Here is a 23,599-nt window from a genome sequence, read left to right as displayed (position 1 = left end):
GTTGCACACTTAATTAGTGTTTATGGTATGAAACACTGAAAAGAGGATTAGACTTACTCTACGTGCCTCTCGAAACAGAACTAGACTTGGAAGGCTTAAGCCAACTGATTTCAACATGATGAAAGAAAGGACTGTCCAGCAATTAGAATTTTCTAGCAATGGTATAAACTTCCCTGGGAGAATGAGCTCACTAACATGATGGGAGCTGACTCAGAGAGGAGGGTCACTTAGGAACATTATAGGTGGATTTTTAGATACCAGCTAGAGAGGTTCTAAAGGCCTATTATACTGAGATGCTATAATTATAGGTGGTTTTATGTAATTACAAAGCACCTATATATAAAAATTTCCATAGCAAGAATTTTCTCTGGCTCACTAGGCAACATCTTCAGTACTTCGGCTCTTCATGAAAATTCAGACCACAAACAGGTGGGGAAAAATGGCTTAGCTCTAATTCTCCCTGCAATCAGAGAAATGATTGTGCCTCCCTAGCTTCAATTCAGTGTTATCTGTAGACTGAGGAAAGAGTTACACCTTGTATCCTTTCATTATCTTATTAACACATTTAAATTAAACCAGACTTTGAGAACTGGGAAATACAGTAAGAACGTGCATATCACATTTTGAGACACATGGGGTATACATTCATTAGTGATGAATTTAAATCTCTAAAATTTAAATTCAAAATTATAATGAATGAAATACTCATTTTCTCATACTGAAGAATGCTTTTTAATAAAGATAATAGTCTTAATTTGCTTTAATTGATATTCTCTTTTTCTTTGGTAATTGATATTCTCTTTATACTTTCCAGGTATACTAAATCACATGGTTTGCTTGTTGAACAGGCTTTACCAAAAGCCAAACTTAAAGAAATTGTGGAAGAATCTGACATTATGCTCAAGTAAGTTTCTCGGGTGTTTTTTTGTTGTTGTTAATTGTCTACAGACTTGAACTGTTGTTATATATGTATTCAAGTGTGGTTTTTTATTAAAATAATCTATAAAATATCACATATAAAAACATATCCAAAATATGCCACCTATCATAAAACAGTGGTGAGATAACGAACGTAGAATGACATATCAGATAATTTCAAGACTAACTTAAAAATTTATGAAACCAAGACCATTTTGAAATATTTTAGCAAAATACTTTTGAAAGACATGAAATATGAAAGGAATGTTTATAAATCAACTTGAAAAGGATTTTAAGCTCATGAGTCTGTTTCTGTTACATGATTTGCCTTCTGAATTCTCAAACTCCCCTTGAAAACTACTATCTCTAGGAAAGGCGAATATGTTTTAGCAGATAATAAAAATATTTGTAATATATGAATTATAATATATAAACATTTTTAAGCTTATTTTCAGTACTGTTTACCACCTTTTAAATTTTTCAACACATTAGGTGAATATGATGATGCTATTTCTTTTTTCTCTTTTTTTTTTTTTTTTTTGATGATGCTACATTTTAAGGTGATCTGCTTCTAAGGAGCAAAGCATTAAATTGTCAGAAAGAGTGTGAGGACAGCTAGTAAGTATTTCATTCCTTTGTAGGCAGCTTACCCTATAGTCCATTAAGAGTAAAATGAGTTTTGATTTTAAGATCAAGACATTACCTATGGCTGCCAGATCTTAGGTAAGAGAGATGCCAGATGTAAAGAGAATACACCACTCTGCTTTTCTTACAATAAGGAGTAGATGAGCAAGATGACAAGCAGGAGGTATTCCAGCTCACCTTTTGTGGGTTTTTCAAGGTGTGCTTCAATTATTTGCTGTTAAATGATATACATTCTGAACGGTAGGTTTATATCCATATTCAGTGCAAGTCTAAAATCATCTAATTTGTACTGTTAGAATTTATTGAAAGGAGGATAAAAAGCTAACCAGTTTGAAAAACTTGCAGTAGTGTCATAGACAACAGTAACAGCCCTCTTGGGCAGTATTTTGAAATGAGAATATAAATGAGCCATAGAATCAAGTAGAAATATTTAGCTTTTATAACTTCTAGGTGAAAAGGAGATATACCTTGCTCTTTAACACTCACTTCTTACCTCCATCTTACAGGGACGGATATGAGAATTTCTTTGATAAGCTGCAACAATACAGTATTCCTGTGTTCATATTCTCAGCTGGTATCGGTGATATACTAGAGGAGGTTATCCGTCAAGCTGGTGTTTATTATCCAAATGTCAAAGTAGTGTCCAACTTCATGGATTTTGATGACAATGTAAGGATAGCAAATCATTCTTCATGATTAACTTTAGTATCAGAAAATATTTTAATCGTGTAAATGCATTTTAATTTATTATTTAATGTATATTCATTAAATTAGGCCAAGTTGATAGGCCTGCTCTGGAAATCATCATCTCTCCCAGGGTTATGTCTATATCCATGTTTTAAAAATAATATACCAAAAAAATAATAATATACCCTTCTTCTGTTTCTGAAGCTGCAGACTCATAATAAAATTAGTAAAACTTCTTTTAAAGTAATTTAATGCAGCAATTCTGAACACTTAATATCCATAGATAGGGAAAAAAAGTGAATTAGAACTGACGTTATTTGAATGAGTTCTAAGAAAGACAATATATTATGATATACATAAAATGAGACCTTTTGGTTGGGAAACAAATGAAAAGTAAAAATTGGGTTTTCAAAGCATTGTGCTTTCAGTGGTTTTCAGTGGTTTTTCAATGGTTTTCAGTGCATTTAAAGTGGTCTCTAGGAAGTCATTAACTTCTCAGAGCCCTTCTTACCTATCATGAATGTAAAAATACAACAAGTAGAACTTGCAGAACCTATTGTTTCAGAGGATTTACATTTTTAACAGGGGCTGCTCAGAGGATTTAAAGGAGAACTAATTCATGTGTTTAACAAAGATGATGGATCCTTGAAGAATACGGAATATTTCAATCAACTAAAAAACAATAGCAACATAATTCTGCTGGGAGACTCCCAAGGGGACTTAAAAATGGCAGATGGAGTAGCCAATGTTGAACACATTCTGAAAATTGGATATCTAAATGATAGAGTAAGTATATAGATGTCATTTAATTTTCTTTAGAAAAAAAAAAATTAGGATGAAACTTTATAGACAATTATTACCAAAGGTGCCTGAGAAAGTAGTTATTTTAGAGACTTTTTTTTTAAATTTATTTATTTAATTTATTTATTTTTGGCTGTGCTGGGCCCTCGTTGCTGCGCACGGGCCCTCTAGTTCGGCGAGCAGGAGCCACTCCCCGTTGCAGTGCACGGGCCTCTCATTGCGGTGGCTTCTCTTGTTGTGGAGCACAGGCTCCAGGCGCGTGGACTTCAGCAGCCGTGGCACGTGGGCTCAGTAGTTGTGGCTTGCAGGCTCAGTAGTTATGGCACACGGACCTAGTTGCTCCGCAGCATGTGGGATCCTCCCAGACCAGGGCCCAAAACCGTGTCCCCTGCGTTGGCAGGCAGATTCTTAACCACTGCATCACCAGGGAAGCCCCAGTTATTTTAGAGACATTTTGATTTCTCTTTATCCCTTTACTTTGGTGATGATTAAGGGAGTTGGTATGCACATATGCATGCTATAGGTATTGGCGGGGAGGGAGAGTGTACATTCTAAATGAGGCGCCTCTGGCCTCTCCCCACTAGAAGCCCGTATCATTCCCTAGTTGAGAATCAAAAATGTCTCTAGACATGGCCAAATGTTCCTTGGGCACTATCTCCCCAGTTGAGAACTACTGGGCTAGAGAGAAATCATTTCAGAAGAAAAGCCACCATATGGGAAACTTCCTATGTCAATGAGTTTTAAAATTTTGAAAGTATTTCTTCATTTCAAAGGTTTTATGAAAGCAAATTAATTTACAACATTTTACCCAAAAAATTTAACATAGCAGTGAGATTTATACTGAGATTATTTACTTCTCCCCCCTGCATATTAATTTAATTTTTGTGATTTTTTTGGTTGTTGATTAGGTGGATGAGCTTTTAGAAAAGTACATGGACTCTTATGATATTGTTCTAGTAAAAGATGAATCATTGGATGTAGCCAACTCTATCTTACAGAAGATTCTATAAACAAGCATTCTTCAAGAAGACCTCTCACCTGTGGGTGCAATTGATGCAAGAGCTGCTCATCTGTTCATCTTGTTAAAAGATTTTATTTATAATATATTCTTGATCTTGAAGTTTTTCCTCTATACTGCTGCAGTATTTTCAGATTTATTGAATCCATCAAGTGGAAGCTCCTTTTTCTCCATCTCTCTCAACACACTCCTCACTATATTTTTTAACAGATTAAAAAAAAACTTAGAGCAAAAGTTTGAAGAATAACTCCCTACATTTCCATAGTGAATTTTGTAGCTTAATGTTATTATGACATTTTTGAGAAGTCTTTTTACATTGGGAAAGTTTGTAGATGTTTAAAAAGTTTTATGAAATGGTGAAATAATGTGCATGATTTTAAGTGTTGTCATTTTTATAATTTGGGTGAATTATGCTGATGGATTAACCATCTCCTAAAATTGTGTTATGTATGGTTATTTTGTTTGGTGAAAATCGATATTTACCAAAAAACATTGGCACTTGATGTTTGAAAAAAAATCTGTTGGTATCTACATGCCACTAATCATTACAGAATGTTCTATATTGAAGCACTGATGATAAAAATGAAATGAAAAGCCTTTTTAATTCTGTCAAGACTATTATTATTCATTCAACAGAACCTGCCATGTTTTTGTGTGTGATGTATGAATCCTAATGTCCTTGTCATAGTGGCTATTTAGATTATTTTCAGATTTACACACTATAAAAATAAAAAGAGTTTTGCAGAGAAAATTTAATCTGTCCTTCAGAAAATACTGGGGCCTAGGAAAATTGTTTTCCCCCATTGAAAATATTAGTAAAAGAAGGTACTATATTGAAAGTCTAAGCGTTTCAGAAATAGCCATAGGCAGAAAACAAAATGTAGCTGGGTCTCATGATGACTAAAACAGAGTACTTCAGGGTTAGGAACTGCCATTCCTCTATGCAGTCTGACTTCCCATTCTGAGTTTTGGTTGCCCCATAATGGTTTACACAAGGCTTAGACTTGCCATTGTGATAAATTTTTTTTTAATAAATTTATTTATTTAATTTATTTATTTTTGGCTGTGTTGGATCTTCGTTGCTGCGTGCGGGCTTTCTCTAGTTGCGATGAGCAGGGGCTACCCTTTGTTGTGGTGCGCGGGCTTCTCATTGCGGTGGCTTCTCTTGTTGTGGAGCACGGGCTCTAGGTGCACGGGCTTCAGTAGTTGTGGCTCACGGGCTGTAGAGCGCAGGCTCAGTAGTTGTGGCGCACGGGCTTCGTTGCTCCACGGCATGTGGGATCTTCTCGGACCAGGGCTCGAACCCATGTCCCCTGCATTGGCAGGCGGATTCTTAACCACTGCGCCACCAGGGAAGCCCACCATTGTGATAAATTTGACCCTGACTCTAGCCCTTGAGCTGCAGAGTCTATGAGCAACTAATTGGTTTTCTTAGCATGTGAGCTATGATACAGACAAAGCATGATCCAGCTGGTTCTGGACATCTAGTGTAGTCAGTAATCTCTAGTCCAGTCGAATATGGTAGGGAGGCAAGGTCTTGTGATGCAAACCTTTTTCCTGCAGCCCATCCTTATCTTCCATCACTACTTCTCCTTTTTATAATAAACAGTGAAGCAAAGTACTCGGTGGCACAAAGTAGACTGTTCCCTGCTTGGGTATTTCCAGAATGGAACTCAAAACCAAACTTCTTGCTTTAAAGCAGATAGCATGGCATGGGAGTATCAATTACCTGGAGGACTTTTTCACATAGAAAAAGTTGGGAATCCCTTATCTAATGAGAGCTCTTTACTCCTGTATTTGCTATTAGAGCTTGCCATATTGGCTATTTTCCAAAGGATTTATAATGTGCTTCCACAAATAAGCACACTGCATGGTGTAAGTGTAAAGAATACTGAAGTTATGACCTGCATTCTAGTCATTGCTCAGTCCTTTGCTAAGACTATAGGTCAGTCACCTCCCTTTAAAATGAAAGCCATGAGAGCAGTCTCTACAGCCTCTTCTAGCCATTACCAGTTCAGAAATGGCAAAACTTGCTGTTGGATTAAACATGTGGGGTGAGAGAATAGGGTGACCCCAGGTGTCTGGTTTGAGCGAATGGGTGCAAAAGAATGAGAGAGGAGAACAGGCTTGGATGGAAGGTGCTGGGAAGGGAGTGGGAATATACATTCTATTTTGAACACACAGTTTGAGATGCCTGTGAGATATACAGGAGAAGATACCATAGGCAGATTAGAGCTCAGAGGAGAAATTTTGGCAATTATAAATCTGGATGTTGTCTGCATTTCAATGAGATTTAAATATGGCCACTGTAAGCTGGAAGGAATTCCCATGACCTATTGAAATTCCAACATTAAGGATGACCACACAGAATCAAACACTATTTTAATAATATCTGCAACTAGCAATAAATAATGGAGAGCAGTATTCTTATTTTATAAAAAGACTCCAGACCCTAAGATATCCAAGGGAAGAAGCCTTCAAAGAAAGCAACTCTGTTCCTAGAAACCTAAGATATTAAAGTGCCTATGTATAATCTTGCAGTCAGGCCAACTTCCTTAACAAAATGCATACGTTCCCTTAGCAACGGAAAGAATGGAAGTGCCAGGCAGCACTCAAGCCAAAGGTTTAGAAAGATAAATACTGCATGGTATCACTTATATGTGGAATCAAAAAATAATAAGTTGAAGTCATAGAAACAGTAAAAAAATGGTTACCAGGGCCTAGAGGGTGGGGGAAATACAAAAAAGGATACAGACTTTCAGCTGTAAGATAAATAAGGTTTGTGGATCTGATGTATAACATGGTGACTATAGTTGATAACGCTGTCATATAGCTGAAATTTGCTAAGAGTAGAACTTAAACGTTCTCAAAAAAAAAAAAGGTGATAAAAAAAAAAGGTGATGGGTGATGTATGTGTTAATTTAAGTAGATGGGGGAATCCTTTCACAGTGTACATTTATGTCAAGTCATCACATACACTTGAAATGTCTTACAGTTTTGTTAATTATACCTCAGTAAAGCTGAACAACAAAAGCCTGCAGGACAGAGACCCAAGAAGAGCCAAGACTTCAGTCTGAGTCTGAAGGCCAGAAAAGACCAGCGTTCCAGCTCAGCAGTCAGGTAGGCAGTTTAAATACAAAAACAAATACAAGCTAAAGTTACCCTTCATTCTTGAAGCTCTAAGGCCCACAGTCCTTAATTTCCCTAGAGAAACTTATTTTTTATTCGGCCAACCTGTCTCCACCACTATAGAAAACAGCCAGTGAAGATATTCAAACAGGACCAACTAAAGATGTAGGGTAGAGAACAAGCACAGGATGTTTATCTTCATGAAGATACGTAAGCGTAATGAAGTGCTACAGGTCAAATGCATTCCAAAGAGCAGTTCAGTTTAGCAGATCATAAACGCATCTAGTGCACTTAAGGAATTCTGTTAAATGAAAAGGCTGAGTGACTGTGTGCACCGTAGAAGAGGGTTCAGGAACAGCCAGGAAGGCCATGGGCACCTCCTTCCCCTCCCAAAAGCACACAGAGTCCCTGAAGTTGCTTCTGCAAAGAGTAAACCAGAACATTTGCCCTTTAGAAAGCCATATATGTATAGTTTTTTCCCTATACATGTGCCAGTTATTCTCCATTTGCTCCCAACCCAACCCCAACCGGTCATTCTCCACCTTCCTCTGCACCCCAAAACACTGATCCCTGAGAACACCAGCCCCTGAGCTCCTTGCCCTCTGGCTTCGGGTTGGCTTCAGCTAATGGGAGCCAGTGGCAGGACAGAGAGGATGGGTGTTTCCTCCCTCAGTACTCTGCTCCACTGCCAGCCGCAGCGCTGGGAGTGGCTGCATCCCTCCACCCGCTCCTACCAGGCAGCCCCGCCCAGGCTCCCCTGGACCCTTCAGGCCCAGGGGTGGAACAGCTTCCTACTGTCATTGGCCAACAGCAGTCATGGGTACCTCGACATCCTTACTGGGCCCCCTGAGCCCTGCCCACGCTTCTGTAAAGAGTACTTTCATTAGCTTCTCTTCAGAAGTCCCACATGAGGGTATCTTTCCAGCCAGGACTCTGACTGATACATCCCCCATATACCATACGGCAATCTTCCACTTCTTCCAATTCAGTCCTGCTGAGTTTTTATCAAGGGGATTCTGATGGCATGGTGTATTCTCATGGGAAAAATGAGACTTCAAATAAAACACCACAAAACCTGATGATATAATTCAATATTTTATTTATGAAAAAGTCATCTTCCAACATTTATTCCATTGAATGAGTGCACAGCATTTTCAGGAACTATCTATCTCAGGGCTACATCAGTACAAAATAGTTTAAATTAGTAGAACAAAGCTGTTTCAAAAGGAAAATCATTGGTTACTGCAGGGTGAGTGCCACCACCACTTGGGAACAGAGGACATGAGGCAGCAAGGTGGTTACTGCATAACATGGGGACAGGCCAGCAGGTACAGTGTCCTTCTCCTATGCAGAGAGAGGCTCCCAGGCCTTAGGGCACCTCCCTCTCTAGGACACGAATGAGAGGCAGAAGTATGTCACTTTGTCTATGCTCACCTGTTGGGATGACATTTCCATCTTGGCCACAGTGAGATACCCTGGAGCTAGGCTTAGCCACCAGCCCTACATGTATCTATATCTGAGCAAAGGATTCAGGGTGAGAAGAGAGGGTGCTATGGGATAGAGTGATGGGAATAAGCAAGAGTGAAGAAGATAATCTTATGTGACAAATGCAGAATCAAATTCTCTACTCATGGTCCAAGATGCCTTTTGTTTGGTCCACTGATTTTCTTTTTAACCTCCAAGTTAGCTAGCCAATAGGAGGACCACAGTGAGGTGGGGTATGATTAACTAGAAGAGCACACCTGTGTGTGTGTGTGTGTGTGTGTGTGTGTCTGTGTGTGTGTGTGAGTAGAGGCACGGTGGAGGTTGGGCATTACCAGGGCCCATACGGGCCACTGGGAAAACTTTTCTGGGGCTGTCTGGGAATCCTGCTGGGGCATGCCCTCTGTCTCTTCTAGCCATCTGGAGAATAATTTTACAACACCAGCAAGTTAAAAACATTTTTAATCCTCTTTATGTAAATATCCTAGACACATTTTCTTCTGTTCCCTCCAAGATGATTATAACTTCTGTATGACACTATTTCCCTTTAATAACAAAACTACCCAGAAGGCTCACAAAACAACTGCTGACAATGCAGCATTTTCAATATTCTATACAACCCATGCTAAGGCACCTGCACTGATTTTTCTAGTATCACCGGCATCAGCCTAGAATTCTCACCATGTGTATCAACCCACCCCGATGTATGTCCCAGGTACTATATGACCCACCTACTACTTGCTGACGATTCCCCTTCTGAGAGACCCTCGCACCCTCACTGCACATTCTGCCACAACGGGGGGCTTGGCATCACACAAGTGGCTCATATCAGGTTTAGAGTTCGTCGTGTTTTGCCTCCTGGTCTTTGAGTTTAAATTCCTCAGCTGTGACCTTCCCATCTCCATTCCGGTCCTGGTTGGAGAACATATTCTTCACAATCATCTCAGCATCGAATCCAGGGGCAAGTTTCCCTTTGCCAGATGCCACCTGGGCATGAATGTACTCTGAGAACTGGAGAGAAAGGGGCAGAACAGACCATAAGATACAGCAGCTGAGAACACCAAGCTGGAGCCTGAACAGAGCAGCCCAAGGGCGATGGGACTGGAATTTGAGTCTGAGCCAGCAGAACAGACAAAATCTTCTGAACTACACGACCTGGGTTTTTTCCTCCAGATGCAGGTTAAAAAACCCCTGCCAAAATGACTCCAGGAGCCCTTAGGTCCCAGGCAGCCAATACACAGCAGCCACTGGAACTATCCCTTTTCCCCAAATCAACACTTAGTTTAACACCAAAGGCCAATCCCCTAACCACCCTCGCCTCTAAGAATTCATTCATTCGTTCATTCATTCATACAATAAAAACTTATTGTCTACTGTGTGCTAAGCACCATCCTAGATCCTGGAGCTATATCAATAAGCAAGCAAAACATCCTGCCCTTGCAATTCTAGCATATGCTAGTGGACAAGATACACGATTAAAAAGGAACATTTAAAAAGTAAGTAAACTACATGTTAACTTAGAAAGTAAAATGCTCCAGAAAAATGAAAAAGTAGAGCCAAGTAAGGAAGATCCAGAGTGCAGTTAGGGGAACGGGTTGAAGTATCAATTTGGTGGTCAGGGTAAAACCCTAATGCTAAAGAGAGTCTTGTGCAAAGGCTTGAAGGAACTGAGGGAACACGCCCAACAGTTATCTAGGGGAAGTGTCTTCTGAGCTGAGAACAGCTGGTAAAAAGGCCCGGGGTGGACACATGGCCGGTGTGTTTACAGGACAGCAAAGGGAGAGTCGTTGGAGAGGAGGTTACAGCGAGCAGGTGGTGGCGGGCCATTGTAGGGCCTTTGTAGGGCCTTTGTGGGCCACCGCAAAGACTGGAAATAGGGGGATGTATGGTCAGGCCACTCAAGATGGCTGTTCTCTTGTCTTTGTACATCCCCTGTTTGACTAGTCCCTGCTTCACCTACACCCTACTCACAAGAAGGTGCTTGCCCCCTGCCCCAGCTAGTGATTGTTCTAATCCTTAGGCCAGAATGGCTCCACCTGCTAGTTTAGTAAAGGGAAACCTCTGCCCTCGTGATGGTCGTTAACCTGAGGGGCTGTGAGGGACATGCCCCAGCTGCTGGTTTCCCTGGTAACTGATAAGCCAACCTGACGTCAATTCCCCTATAAATGGTGGCCTCCTTCTCCCCCAGGTAGCGAAGATTCCTGTTATGTCCTGCCTCCTGTCTGCCGTACACAGTGCGCGGGGGGTAGCTCCAGGACCTTTTGCTGCAGACTTGTATGAGACCCCTGTCCAATAAGTTGTTGATGTCTCTGTCGCTGTCTCTAGGCTCTTTCTTCAGTCTCAAGGCTGGGCAACTACAAGGCTTTCAGGCCTGCGGGATGCAGCCCAACAGGAGGCTTCTGCAGGGTTCTGAGATGAAGCAGGCCATGCTCTGACTTATGTTTTAGAAGGATCACTGTGGCTGCTGTGAGGGGCAAGGGTGAGAGCAAGAAGACCTTCATAGAGGTCCAAGCGGGAGGCGGTGGGCCCTGGACTGAGATATGCTGTGGAGCAGAGGTGATGAGAAGTGGTCAGGTTCTGGATATGTTTTCAAGACAGAGCTAGAATAATTTCCTGATGGATCTATTCTAGCCTGTGAGAGGAGGAGAGGAGTCAAGAGATGACTGAGTGCTCTCACCTAAGCAACTGGAAGGAAAGCGATGCCATCGAATGAGATGGGGAAGGCTTTGGGTGAAGCAAGTTCAGGGGGGGTGGATATTGGGGGTTCAATAAATGAAGATATCAAGTGGGCAGCTGGATACCTGAGTGTGAAGTGGAGAGAAGATGGGCCCGGAGCTGCCCATCTGGAAGTCACAGGACAAGGATGGTAAAGCCATGGGACTGGAGGAGACCACCAAGGGAGTGACGTAAAGGGGGAGAAGAGCTCAAGTTCAGGACTTAGCCTGGGGCCCTCCACCCTGAAGAGCCCAGGAAGAAGACTCCTGAGAAGGTGCTACCAGTGAGGTAGAAGGAACACAGAGAAACTGTGCTGTGGAAGCCAGGGGAAGAAGACGTCTCAAAAAGGAGACGGCTGTGCTGAAGTAAGAGTAAGTAAGGTTCAGCGCCTTAGCGAGACCAGGTTCAGTGGCGTGGAGGGATAAAAACCCAACAGGAGTGGGTGTGAAATGGATTACAAGGAAAGGAACTGGAGGCAGGGAGGACAGACAACTCTTTTGAGGTTTTTGCTGTAAAGGGAGCAAAGGCATAAAAGAAATGGAAAGATGCATTAAGAGAAGGGAAAACAGCAGCATGTTCTCGGGCTAATGTGAACGATCCAGTAGCTGGGGAAATGTTGATGACAGAAGAGAGAAAGGGGAGAAGGCTGGAGCCATGTCCTTGAATAAGCAGACGTGGAACAGGTGGAGAGCTGGAATTCCCTGGGGCTGTGACAAGACAGAGGGCTCTATTGCCCAGTTCCACAAAGGGGTGTCTCGTGCAGGAGAAACAACACAGGATCTAGATGCGCCAGACGGGGATGTGTACAAACCGCTGGATGGCTGTGCAACCTTGGGGAAGTCATTTACCTTCTCTGTGCACAGCTGCTTCTTCTGAAAAATAGGGATGATGACAAGGCTGTTGTGAAGGCCAAGCAAGATAACGTATGTGAAAAACACTTAGCACAGTGCAGGCCGCAGTGAGCACCCAGGAATGAAGAGCGGAATCCAGAGCTGTGAGACCTGGAGCCAAGCCCTGAAGCCCTCAGGGCCTCGGGCTCTTCAAAGAGGAACTGTGAGCTCAGCTTAGAGACTGTGTGCGTGCAAGCGCTTGGTACACGAGCACGCAGGTTACCAGCATCACAAGCAAGCACAGCTGTCCTCACTCTGAAAGGCTTCACTTTCAGGGTGGGTACCCCGGCCCAGTGAGGCTCCCTGAGCTCCTTGGGTCCCACTTCCCTTCAAAAAGGTCAGTTACCTCTTCCAGGAGGACTTCTCCATTGCCGTCCTTGTCAATTTCTTCAAAGAGGTTGGCCGACACCTCGCCGTTCCATATGAACATGTACCCCTCCGGCAGGCCGGCCACGAGCTCCAGCAGCTCGATGTCAAACACCAACACAGCACTGCCGGGCACTTCTCCATCTGCCGCAGCGACGGGAGGAGGGGGCGTTAGCGACAAGGCGGAGGGCACGCCCCTCTCATCCCCCCCCACCAACCCCGGTTCTAGCTGCCTCGTGGATGGAGGCATCTCTTGCGAAAGCAAGAAAGTTCAGCATCAATCAGCGAGTGGTTTTTCCAAACTGTGGGTAGTGAGTCTCAAAATCAGTTTAGAGAATGGTGACCAACATTTTTTTAAATTAAGGGATAGAATAAAATCAGAGTACATTGCACATAGAAAGGATAGGTATTGTTTCATGAAACTTAGTTTTAATTTTATATATAAAATTAAATGGATATGTATATTAGGTAAAATTGCATGCTTATGTGTAACACAGATTGGGAGATAAAATGTAATTCTTACTGTGTCTTTGTGAAAAAAGTTTAAAAGCCACTAGCAGAGACTACAATGGTAGAACTTTTGAATAAATCTAACCACTGAACTTTAAGAATAATACAGTATGCCTTAAAATAATGATCCAGGATATGATTTGTAAACACAAATTCTAGAACAGTATATATAGTATGGGTCCAAAAGAACTTATAAGTATGTGACTATAAATAAATGTGCATTATTTTAAATTATATATTATAACTATAATCTATATCATAGGAGCATGGTCGTATAGGATATACAACATATTTTTTAAAGTGTTTCTTCTCCGATTAGGGGGATTAGCAGAGAGTATCTTTTACAATTGCTTAAAAATTTTGAAAAAGAAAATCCAAAGTGCCTATCACTTCTATAAGTTAGCACTTCCCATCTCCTCCATCTCCAGACAGCAGGGGCATAAAAACTTTTCAAGAAGGGGTTCCCACCCACCCCCATGAGGAGGGCTCATTTTGGCCAAAATCATGAAGCTGTGAGGGCGACGTAATGCCAGTATTTCCAGAACTTGAAACCAATCTCTTCCACAAGGAAATCTCCTTGGATAGCTTATAGGTTCATAGGTTCAGCATTCCAGTGTCCTGGGAAACAGTTCCCCAAGGAAGCACCTGGCTCACCTAAGAGAAATCACCTGGCAAGCCCTTTCAGGGACATTTCCCACATGTGGGTTTGAAGAGCCAAGGTTTATTTCACAGAAACCCCTGCTTAATCCCATTAACGTGGCACTAACACCGAATTCACGGGGTCTTGAAACAAAAATGCTAAATACTTAAATAAAAGTCCCCAGGCTTCCCTGGTGGCGCAGTGGTTAAGAATCCACCTGCCGGGCTTCCCTGGTGGCGCAGTGGTTGAGAGTCTGCCTGCCAATGCAGGGGACACGGGTTCGAGCCCTGGTCTGGGAAGATCCCACATGCCGCGGAGCAACTAGGCCCGTGAGCCACAACGACTGAGCCTGCGCATCTGGAACCTGTGATCCGCAACAAGAGAGGCCGCGATAGTGAGAGGCCCGCGCACTGCGATGAAGAGTGGCCCCCGCTTGCCGCAACTGGAGAAAGCCCTCGAGCAGAAACGAAGACCCAACACAGCCAAAAATAAAAAAAATTTTTTTTTAATTAAAAAAATTAAAAAAAAAAAAAAAAAAAGAATCCACCTGCCAACGTAGGGGACGCAGGTTTGAGCCCTTGTCCGGGAAGATCCCACGTGCCGCGGAGCAACCAAGCCTGTGCACCACAACTACTGAGCCTGCGCTCTAGAGCCCGTGAGCCACAACTACTGAAGCCCGCGCACCTAGAGCCCGTGCTCCACAACAAGAGAAGTCACTGCAATGAGAAGCCCGCGCGCCGCAACGAGGAAGAGTAGCCCCCGCTCGCTGGAACTAGAGAAAGCCCACGCACAGCAACGAAGACCCAACACAGCCAAAAAGAAATTTGAAAAAAAAAAAGTCCCACAGAGTCTTTGGGTTTTAAATGGAAGAAGCATATTGTGGTTCTAAATAAGCACAAAATACAGACGGTGAATGTGCCCCAAACACCTTTTATAAAACATTGTTGCATACTCACCCACACCAGCCTCCCCATAGCCCAGGTGGGGTGGAATGATCACGGTCCGTTTCTCCCCGACGCACATCTCTCTGAGACCCATATCCATTCCCAACACGACTTGTCCAGATCCCAGAACAATATTATACGTTTTACCTAGGTGCCACCTAAAAATGAAACAGAAGAGTCCCCGGTCAGGCCATCAACCCACTGGTACTTAAGAGTGTCCTCCTGAGAAGAACATACCACTTCTGTGATCTTTCTGCCAAAGATACAGAACCCCTATGGAATCATAAGGAAACATCAGACAAGCCCACATTGAGGGACATTCTGCAAAACAACCAGCCTGTAATCTTCAAAAGTGTCAAGGTGAAAATCAAAGGAAGACTAAGGGAGTTCGAGAGTTCGAGAGTTTTGGACATACTGGAATGGATCCTTTTGCTTTAAAAGACCTTATTGGAACATTTGGCAAAACTTAAGTGGGGTCTGAGGATTAAAAGTAATGTATCAACATTAACTTCCTGATTTTAATTGACTTATGTAGGAGAATGTCCATGTTTGTTGGAAATACACACTAAAGTTTTCAGAGGTGAAGAGACATCATAGTGGCAACCTTCTCACCAATGGTTCGGGGTGGGGGGGGAAGTTCTTTGTACTGGTCTTGCAATTTTTCTCTAAGTTTTAGTCAGTGTTGTAGCTAGTCAGAAATTTTCATGAGAATTTTAAAAATATATAATGTAGTTAAGACCCTGGGATTTGGATTCAGCAAGACCTGAGTTTGAATCCTGGTCAAATTTAATTTGACCCTAGGAAATATAATGTCTCAGTTTTCCTCATCTATAAAATGGAGATAATAACAGCTACTGCACAGGTTCCAAATAGTAAATAATATGCTTGGCACGGCAGAGAGCAAGCATGAAGAGCTCAATAAACGGATGGCCTTGAGAGTGTGAAGTGCTTGTGCCTGTAATAGCCTATGACTCCAGAAAAATAACTGTGAACTTGGGCCATGGTGTTACTTATCCTTGATGCCCAAGGTCCTAGGGGAATCTAAACAAATAAAAGTTGGCTCAATCACCTCATTCACTACTGAAAGTAAATCTATTTCCAAATTGATGGCATTCCTATCACATCCTAAAGGCAAACAGTGGGAATGTTCTTCCATGGCAAGGAAGAAAAGCCTCCTGGATATCTTGGCGCCCCCTTGATGTCCATCACCAAGTGGTGACAACAGGGAAGGGACTGCCCCTGTGGTCACCTCCCCTTCTCAGGCTTCCCAGCCTCCCCTGGCTGCAGGGCCGCAGCCTCCTTCCCTCCTCAAGCTGGTTCCCAGGGCCAGGCTGGTTCTCTGGAGCTAGCAAATTAAAACCGCGTTTGCATTTGTCCTACCTGGGAGGAAACAGAAACAAAGCCAATTCTGGCACAGGATGCCTTGGCCGCAGGCCTGCGGGAGGGCAGGCGCGTCCTCTGTCCTGCCCCCCACACAATCCCTCCTTTGTCAGCGGCACAGAGGCGCCCTCACACTGCCTCTCTCCAGGGACCGTGGGGAACTTCCCGTGGGACTACTGGGTTTCAAAGTCTTACAGAATATTTGAGAACTCATTTAGTTATCAAATAACAAATGTTTACTCTTCTCTGAGGCCAGTTTCAACATACATTAAAAAAAATCCTCCAAGGGCTTCCCTGGTGGCACAGTGGTTTAGAATCCGCCTGCCAGTGCAGGGGACACGGGTTTGAGCCCTGTTCTGGGAAGATCCCACATGCCGTGGAGCAACTAAGCCCGTGCACCACAACTACTGAGCCCACATGCCACAACTACCGAAGCCTGCACGCCTAGAGCCTGTGCTCCGCAAGAGAACCCCGCAATGAGAAGCCCGTGCACTGCAACGAAGAGTAGCCCCCGCTCACCGCAACTAGAGAAAGCCCGCGCGCAGCAACGAAGACCCAACACAGCCAAAAATAAATTAAAAAAAAAAAAAAAAAAAATCCTCCAAGCAAGCAATTTGTTTTCATGTGTCATCTCTGAAAACCCTGCTAATTCTTTTTCCTCAAGTCATCATTTTATTTTTATTTTTTATTTTGCAGTTTTTCTCTCAGACATTCTCCTCATTCCTTCCGTGCACTCCCGGCTTCCCATTCATTGCAAGCTTCCTGCTTCCTGCCTGCAGGCTGCCCCCTCTGGCTCTCCACCCACATTCCCCTCTATCCTCTCCATCATGGATTCTCCTAGCGCTGATGAACGAGCAACCACAGCAGCACCTGCCTCGTTGTTTACAGAGCCCATGTGGGCTTGGGGTGGGACCAGATCCCCTCTTCCAGAAGGAGCTCCTCTCCCACACCCAGGTAAGCAGTCTCCTGCCACACTTCCCATTATCCCATTATTCTGAAGCTTCCACCCAGCGGAGACCAGCAGGGAAGCCCAGACACTGCTCTTCCATGTCGATTTACACGTGACACAAATGACTCAAGTGGTTCAGAATGGAGTCTCTGAGAAGAGGAAGGAGCATCACGTGGCTCCCGGATGCTCTGTAACAATATTGTGCGTCCGCCAAACACACATCAGAAGCAGGAAGACTGATTCTCCCCACCCCACGTGAGAAGCGTATCCTGAACCCACCAGAGAAGAAATTCCTTTGTTCATTTCCCACCCCCACTTCCCTTTCCAAGGCCATAGGAGCACCAGACAAGAATATGAACGTTGGCCAGAGCAATGACAGCCAGCCATCGGCCTTACAGACTGCTCTAACCTAGTTTTCCCATGCATAAGCTCACCTGATCCCAAAACAACTACAAGCCATGCTTCTTCCTCACCGTCTAGTCATCAGTGCAAAGAGGTTTGTTGTAAGCCAGGTCCCTGTAAATCTGGGCCCCAGAACCTAGAACATATTTCCTTGATTCTATAATGCATATTTTTTTCACATTTTAATATCTCTTGATTTGGGATACATCTTACAATTGACATCATCTCATTATTTTTTGGCAGTGTTCTTACTTTCTTGAGACACATAAAATGATGCTTCTAACAACCAGCACGTTTTACATCTGATGAAATACGTTAACTGCCTGAGGATACCGGATGTCATAGCACCAGAGAGAATGCTCTGAGCAGTATGTCCCTCAGGCTCTGCACGCTGGCTCTCCCCAGCCACACTCTGTCACCTGAAGCCACAAGGCAGAGGCACGCGTGAGAGGGAGAGAAGACCCTCCCCATCTAGAATAAAAGCAGTAGCACATATTTATATGAAGCCCTTCTTTCTCCTCAAGACTAAACTTGGGACTCTAAGTCAGGCTCAATACAAAAATGGGTGTACTTATATGGAGACATAAAGAAAGACTGAGGGCTTCCCTGCGTGGCGCCGTGGTTAAGAATCCGCCTGCTAATGCAGGGGACACAGGTTCAAGCCCTGGTCCAGGGAGATCCCACATGCCGTGGAGCAACTAAGCCCATGTGCCACAACTACTGAGTCTGTGCTCTAGAGCCCACAAGCCACAACTACTGAGCCCACAAGCCACAACTACTGAGCCTGCACTCTAGAGCCTATGAGCCACAACTACTGAGCCCATGAGCCACAACTACTGAGCCCATGAGCCACAACTACTGAGCCCGTGTACCACAACTACTGAAGCCCACATGCCTAGAGCCTGTCCTCCACAACAAGAGAAGCCACCACAATGAGAAGCTCGCGCACCGCAACAAAGAGTAGCCCCCACTCGCCGCAACTAGAGAAACCCCGCACATAGCAACAAAGATCCAATGTAGCCAAAAATAAACAAATAAAATAAACAGGGACTTCCCTGTTAGCATAGTGGTTAAGAATCTGCCTGCCAATGCAGGGGACACGGGTTTGAGCCCTGGTCCGGGAAGATCCCACATGCCACGGAGCAAATAAGCCCGTGCGCCACAACTACTGAAGCCCGCATGCCACAACTGCTGAGCCTGCACGCTAGAGCCCGTGAGCCACAACTACTGAGCCTGTGTGCCACAACTACTGAAGCCCACGCACCTAGAGCCTGTGCTCCGCAACGAGAAGCCACCGCAATAAGCCGGCACACTGCAACAAAGAGTAGCCCCCGCTCGCCACAACTAGAGAAAGCCCATGCACAGCAACAAAGACCCAATGCAGCCTAAACTAAATAAAATTTAAAAAAAGAAAGGCCAAAAATCTTTCTTTCCCAAAGAAGAGAATAGTGTATTAATTTATAGATACCTCTGAAGATTCAGATACATAAGAAGGAAAGCTCCTTTTACCTGTATGATACTAGTATACACTGTTGATTCCTAGTAATATATTTTCAGATTCATCTCAATCACTTAACATTTATAAAATACTCCCTTTGTGCTATGCTCTGGGCTATGTGTAAGGAATAATATGAATAAACATGTTGGGTGTCTAAGGTTTTCAGACCAGCACCAGTGATAGAAACAAAAATAACTAAAAGGCAGGTAATACATAAAACATTATGAGACTATGAGACTACAGAAATGGGAGCAGTTGATTCTTCCTAGGAATTAAGCAAAGATTTTGAGAAAAGGGAATACATTTAAGCCGGGGCAGAAGCTGGCCAGAAGGAAGGGTGTAAGCAGTGCACATCCTGCACCACTGCACATGGCACCCCTGGGAGGCGGAAGACGGGCCTCAGCAGAAGATGAGACTGGCGAGGCACAACAGAGCTGACAAGAGAGCCTGATGTGCCAGACTCTGAAGTTTAGATTTTATCTGTGGGTTAATTTTTAAAGACAGCAGGATAAGATGAGATCTGCTTTTCAGAAAGACAGTTTCACGGGTGCAGGATGAAACCATTCATAGGGAACTCTTGGAACAATGCACCAGAGTAGCGATGTACACCTGAGGTACTCAGCACAAAGGGCGTGAAGATAAAAGCTCTCAACCAGTACCGGACGAAAAGAAAAGGAGGATTGTTGGAACACTGACTGTTATCTGCCAGGCTCACACCCCACCCATCCCTGGCTGCCCTTACGTGGAATCCAGCAGGGTCCCATCCAGAAGCGAGGCGTTGTAGTGATACTTGAGGTAATCCCCCTTCTTACTCAGCACTGAACAGTCGGGGGGCTTATAGTGGGAGGTGATGCTGATGGAGTCTGAAGGGTTGTGAAAGTCAATCACATGGATGTCAAACACCAGCACAGCCGAGCCGGGGATGTTCCCTAAAGGACAGACAAAGGCAATTAGAGTGAACCCTCCAAGCAGCAGCGCACGTGCCTCCCCAGTATCACCAGCTATTCCTCACAGACCTCCAGTGAGGAACACGGGGACCCACCTGTGAAATCCTAGGGGATGCTGGAAGAGTGAAGCTGGAAGGGCCATTAGAAGTAGCCTAACCCAATTTTATAGATGGGGAAACTGAGGCACAGATTTGTCCAGGGTCCACAGTCAGGAGCACACTTTGGACTAAAATTCAAGACACAGTACTACTGCCCCATGGAATGGTTCAACCTGAAAGACTTATGGCTTAGTTCATCACAGATGAGAAAACTAAAGCTCAACCCTTACCCCGCTCCTGCTAGAAGTAAGAAGTGAGATGAGAAAATCAGCTGTAGAATGAAAATCACTTTAGTGCCCTCCCACTGCTCAAGAGAAGCAAAATCAACAGAAACTTCACAGGGGAAATCACCTAGCCAAACTTGGCCCATATATGCCCCTTAAGATATACTACACCTAACAATTCACAAAGTGCTTTACAACACATCCTGTTTGTTCTACACAAAATTATTACTCTTTTCCATTTTTGAAAACATTATCTCACATCTGAATAATGTTTTACAGTTTACAAAGCATTTTTCACATACGCTCTCTCATTAAATCCCTGCAGGAACCTTTTTGGGTAAATATTACCATAAATGCAGGAGTAGCAGATCATCCATTCATTTAATGACAGCTTCTCAGGGGGGGTATCAGTTGTTAACCACACCCCCAGATCATTTCAGAGAAGTTTACGTGTAAAAAATTTGTAAATAGTGTTACTTAGAATCAAGGAGGTATAGTATTTTCATTAGCATTTTACGGACAAGAAAACCAACTCAGATATAACTTGTTCAAGAAAACAACACAGCTATAGACAGAATTCAGTAGCGCTACGTGGACATCAACAGCCCCTCCCCACCCCCCATCCTCCAGATCACACCACCCCCACCCCACCATGCACTCTTCTGTTTCTCAGCTGCTGTCTCTCTAACACAAACTTAATGGGTAGGTGCTTGTTAGGTACCAGGCACTCTTCTAAGTGCTTTAGATGTATTAGTTTAATTCTCATTATAATCCTATATTCCCAACCTACAGATGAGGAAACTGAGGCACAGATTTTGATGGCTGCCCAAAGTGACCGAGGTAGTTATTTGAGAAGCTTGGGCTTTTACAGCAGCACACAGGTGCCTCATACTCACTAGTGATGGGGAGTTGCTGAAGTGAGTGGTTAACAGGGTCCGGGATCTTTCCCAGAGGAACCAGGTATTGCAAACTGCCATAGGAGGGTGCTTGGAACCAGGGCCAAGGGCAGCTCTTTGCGGGAAACAGCACACACTAACAGGGGTGAGCGGCTGTGGAGCCAGACAAGTGGTTTCTCAATCTTGGCTGCTCATTAAAACCAACTGGGAACGAACCTTGAAAACATTATGCTCAGTGAAAGAAACCAGACACAGAAAGACAAATATTGTATGCTTTCACTTATATGAGGCACTTGGAATAGGCAAATCATAGAGACAGAAAGTAGAATGGTGGTTGCCAAGGGCTGGAGGGGGAGAGGGTCATGGGGAGTTTGTGTTGGGGATGATGGAAAAGTTCTGGGTAGAGACAGTGGTGATAGTTACACAACATTGTGAATATATTCAATGGCACTGAACTGTAAACTTAAAAAGTGTTAAAATGGTAAATATGTGCATTTTACCACAATAAAAAAAATAATATAATTCACCACATTCACAGAATAAAAGAAAAAATCATGATCATCTGAAAAAAACATCACCTGGGCCCCACTCTGAGATTCAGATGTAGCTCACCTAGTGCAGTGATCTCGGCCTTGGGCGCCATCAGGATGTCCTGGAGAACTTGGCGAAAACACAAAGGGCCAGGCCCTTTCCCATGCAGCACCTCTGGTTCTGTGATCTTTAAGCTCTCCAGGTGATTCTTGTCTGTGATATGCTACAACACCGCAGAACGGCTGGACTACAGTGGCACCAGGCATTGGTTTTCCAGGAGTTTCTAAGGGGCAGCCAAGGTTTAGGAGCGCTGTGCTAAATGGTCTGTAAGTGAGCAGCTGAGGATATTTAGGAACCCCGCCTCTCATCTCCATGAGGAGGACCAAGGTGCAGGCCATGGCTGTGATGAGGGGGATTGGTGGAAAAGAAAGCTGCACCTTGAGCAGCTCCAATAACCTCTCTGAAGAAAACGTGTGGATGGAGCCCAAAAAGGGACAAGAACCTGATGGCAATGGGCTGGTACAAACTTAACCTCCCCTTGCCAACTATATGGTTGGACCATTCAAGAGGGCTGTTCTCTTGCTCTCTGTACAGCCCCTGCTCGACCAGTCCCTGCTTCACTCACATGACTATCCAATTCTCTTAATCATAGCGCTTAATCAGTAACTGCCTACATGCTTCCCCCTGCCCCAGGTGCTGGTTTCCCTGGTAACTGATGAGCCAAGCTGACATCAGTTCCCCCTTTAAATGGTGGCCCCTTCTCCCCCGCACGTAGCGAAGATTCCTGCCATGTTCTGCCTACTCTCTGCCGTTCACGATGGGGTGTTACTCCAGGATCTTTTGCTGCAGACTTGTAAGATCCCTTATCCAATAACTGGTTGATGTCTCTGTTGCTGTCTCTGGGCTCCTTCTTCAGCTTCGAGGCTGGGCAACTACAAGGCTTGCAGCCCAGCACCAACTAAGTGAATGTTGCTTGCCACCTGGATCTACAAGAATTCAGTCATTAGCCACTGCAGTCACTGACCCACAGCACACCCTGGAAAAAATTCAGGGGGAAGATCAGGGATAAGGTACCTGTGCTCTGGGAAAACTGGCAGAACAGGCCTCCAGGTAGTTAGAGGTTTTCAGGAGAAAACGTTATGAACCCAGACTCTTGCATCTTCCTACACTTAGAAAAGCACTAAAGTCAGTAACTGAGATACCTATTCCCCGTGACTAGCAGTTACCTTCTACCAAGATGTGTGCTTTAGGGCTTCCCTGGTGGCACAGTGGTTAAGAATCTGCCTGCCAGTGCAGGGGACACGGGTTCGAGCCCTGGCCCTGGAAGATCCCACATGCCGTGGAGCAGCTAAGCCCATGCACCACAACTACTGAGCCTGTGCTCTAGAGCCCGCAAGCCACAACTACTGAGCCCACGTACCACAACTACTGAAGCCTGTGTGCCTAGAGCCCATGCTCCACAACGAGAAGCCACCACAATGAGAAGCCTACACACTGCAACGAAGAGTAGTCCCCACTCACCACAACTAGAGAAAGCCCACGCAGAGGAACGAAGCCCAACACAGCCAAAAATAATAACAAATAAATTAATTAATTAAAAAAAAAAAGATGTGTGCTTTATTGCACATACCCTTCCTCCAAATTCACATATTTACTGGCCATCCCCCTTACCTCTTTGGAGCAGTTCCTCAGAGCCATCTGAGAGGCTATCTCCCAGGCTATAGTCCTCAGTAACCCCAAATAAAACTATAAAACTGAACTCACAGCTCTTACATTGTTGTTGGTTTTTTTTTTTTTTCTTAATTGACACCCTCAAAGGCACATTCATGTGCAGGACTATCTTAGGGCACCAGGACTACCCACGCCCCTGTGCTCTGATATCCGTTTGCCCAGCACTTTCCTGATAACTAACCCAGCTTCTCAGGCCCC

At 44.0% G+C, this 23,599-nt stretch overlaps 2 protein-coding genes across 6 annotated transcripts in view; one reads left to right on the top strand and one right to left on the bottom strand.

The window, feature by feature from the left end:
* NT5C3A (5'-nucleotidase, cytosolic IIIA) overlaps positions 1–4,666 on the top strand; it is a 40,585-nt gene extending 35,919 nt beyond the window's left edge. For all 5 annotated transcript variants that reach the window (XM_082472078.1, XM_082472079.1, XM_082472082.1 and 2 more), the window contains 4 exons: positions 815–904; positions 2,070–2,232; positions 2,836–3,036; positions 3,960–4,666. In XM_082472078.1, the coding sequence (XP_082328204.1) occupies positions 815–904; positions 2,070–2,232; positions 2,836–3,036; positions 3,960–4,061 (556 nt within the window). In that variant the 3' untranslated portion in view covers positions 4,062–4,666. The remainder of the gene's footprint in view (positions 1–814; positions 905–2,069; positions 2,233–2,835; positions 3,037–3,959) is intronic.
* A 3,614-nt stretch (positions 4,667–8,280) lies between these two features.
* FKBP9 (FKBP prolyl isomerase 9) overlaps positions 8,281–23,599 on the bottom strand; it is a 48,233-nt gene continuing 32,914 nt past the window's right edge. Inside the window, exons 7-10 of the mRNA XM_082471879.1 lie at positions 19,717–19,903; positions 14,758–14,903; positions 12,632–12,795; positions 8,281–9,691 (exon numbers count right to left, since the gene is read on the bottom strand). Coding sequence (XP_082328005.1) covers positions 9,515–9,691; positions 12,632–12,795; positions 14,758–14,903; positions 19,717–19,903 — 674 coding nt within the window. The 3' untranslated portion in view covers positions 8,281–9,514. The remainder of the gene's footprint in view (positions 9,692–12,631; positions 12,796–14,757; positions 14,904–19,716; positions 19,904–23,599) is intronic.

This window comes from Balaenoptera physalus (genome assembly GCF_965194825.1).
Source record: "Balaenoptera physalus genome assembly, chromosome: 8".
NCBI classification, from domain to species: Eukaryota; Metazoa; Chordata; class Mammalia; order Artiodactyla; family Balaenopteridae; genus Balaenoptera; species Balaenoptera physalus.
Note: the sequence above shows the minus strand (reverse complement) of the source record. Positions and strands in the feature narration are given on the sequence as shown.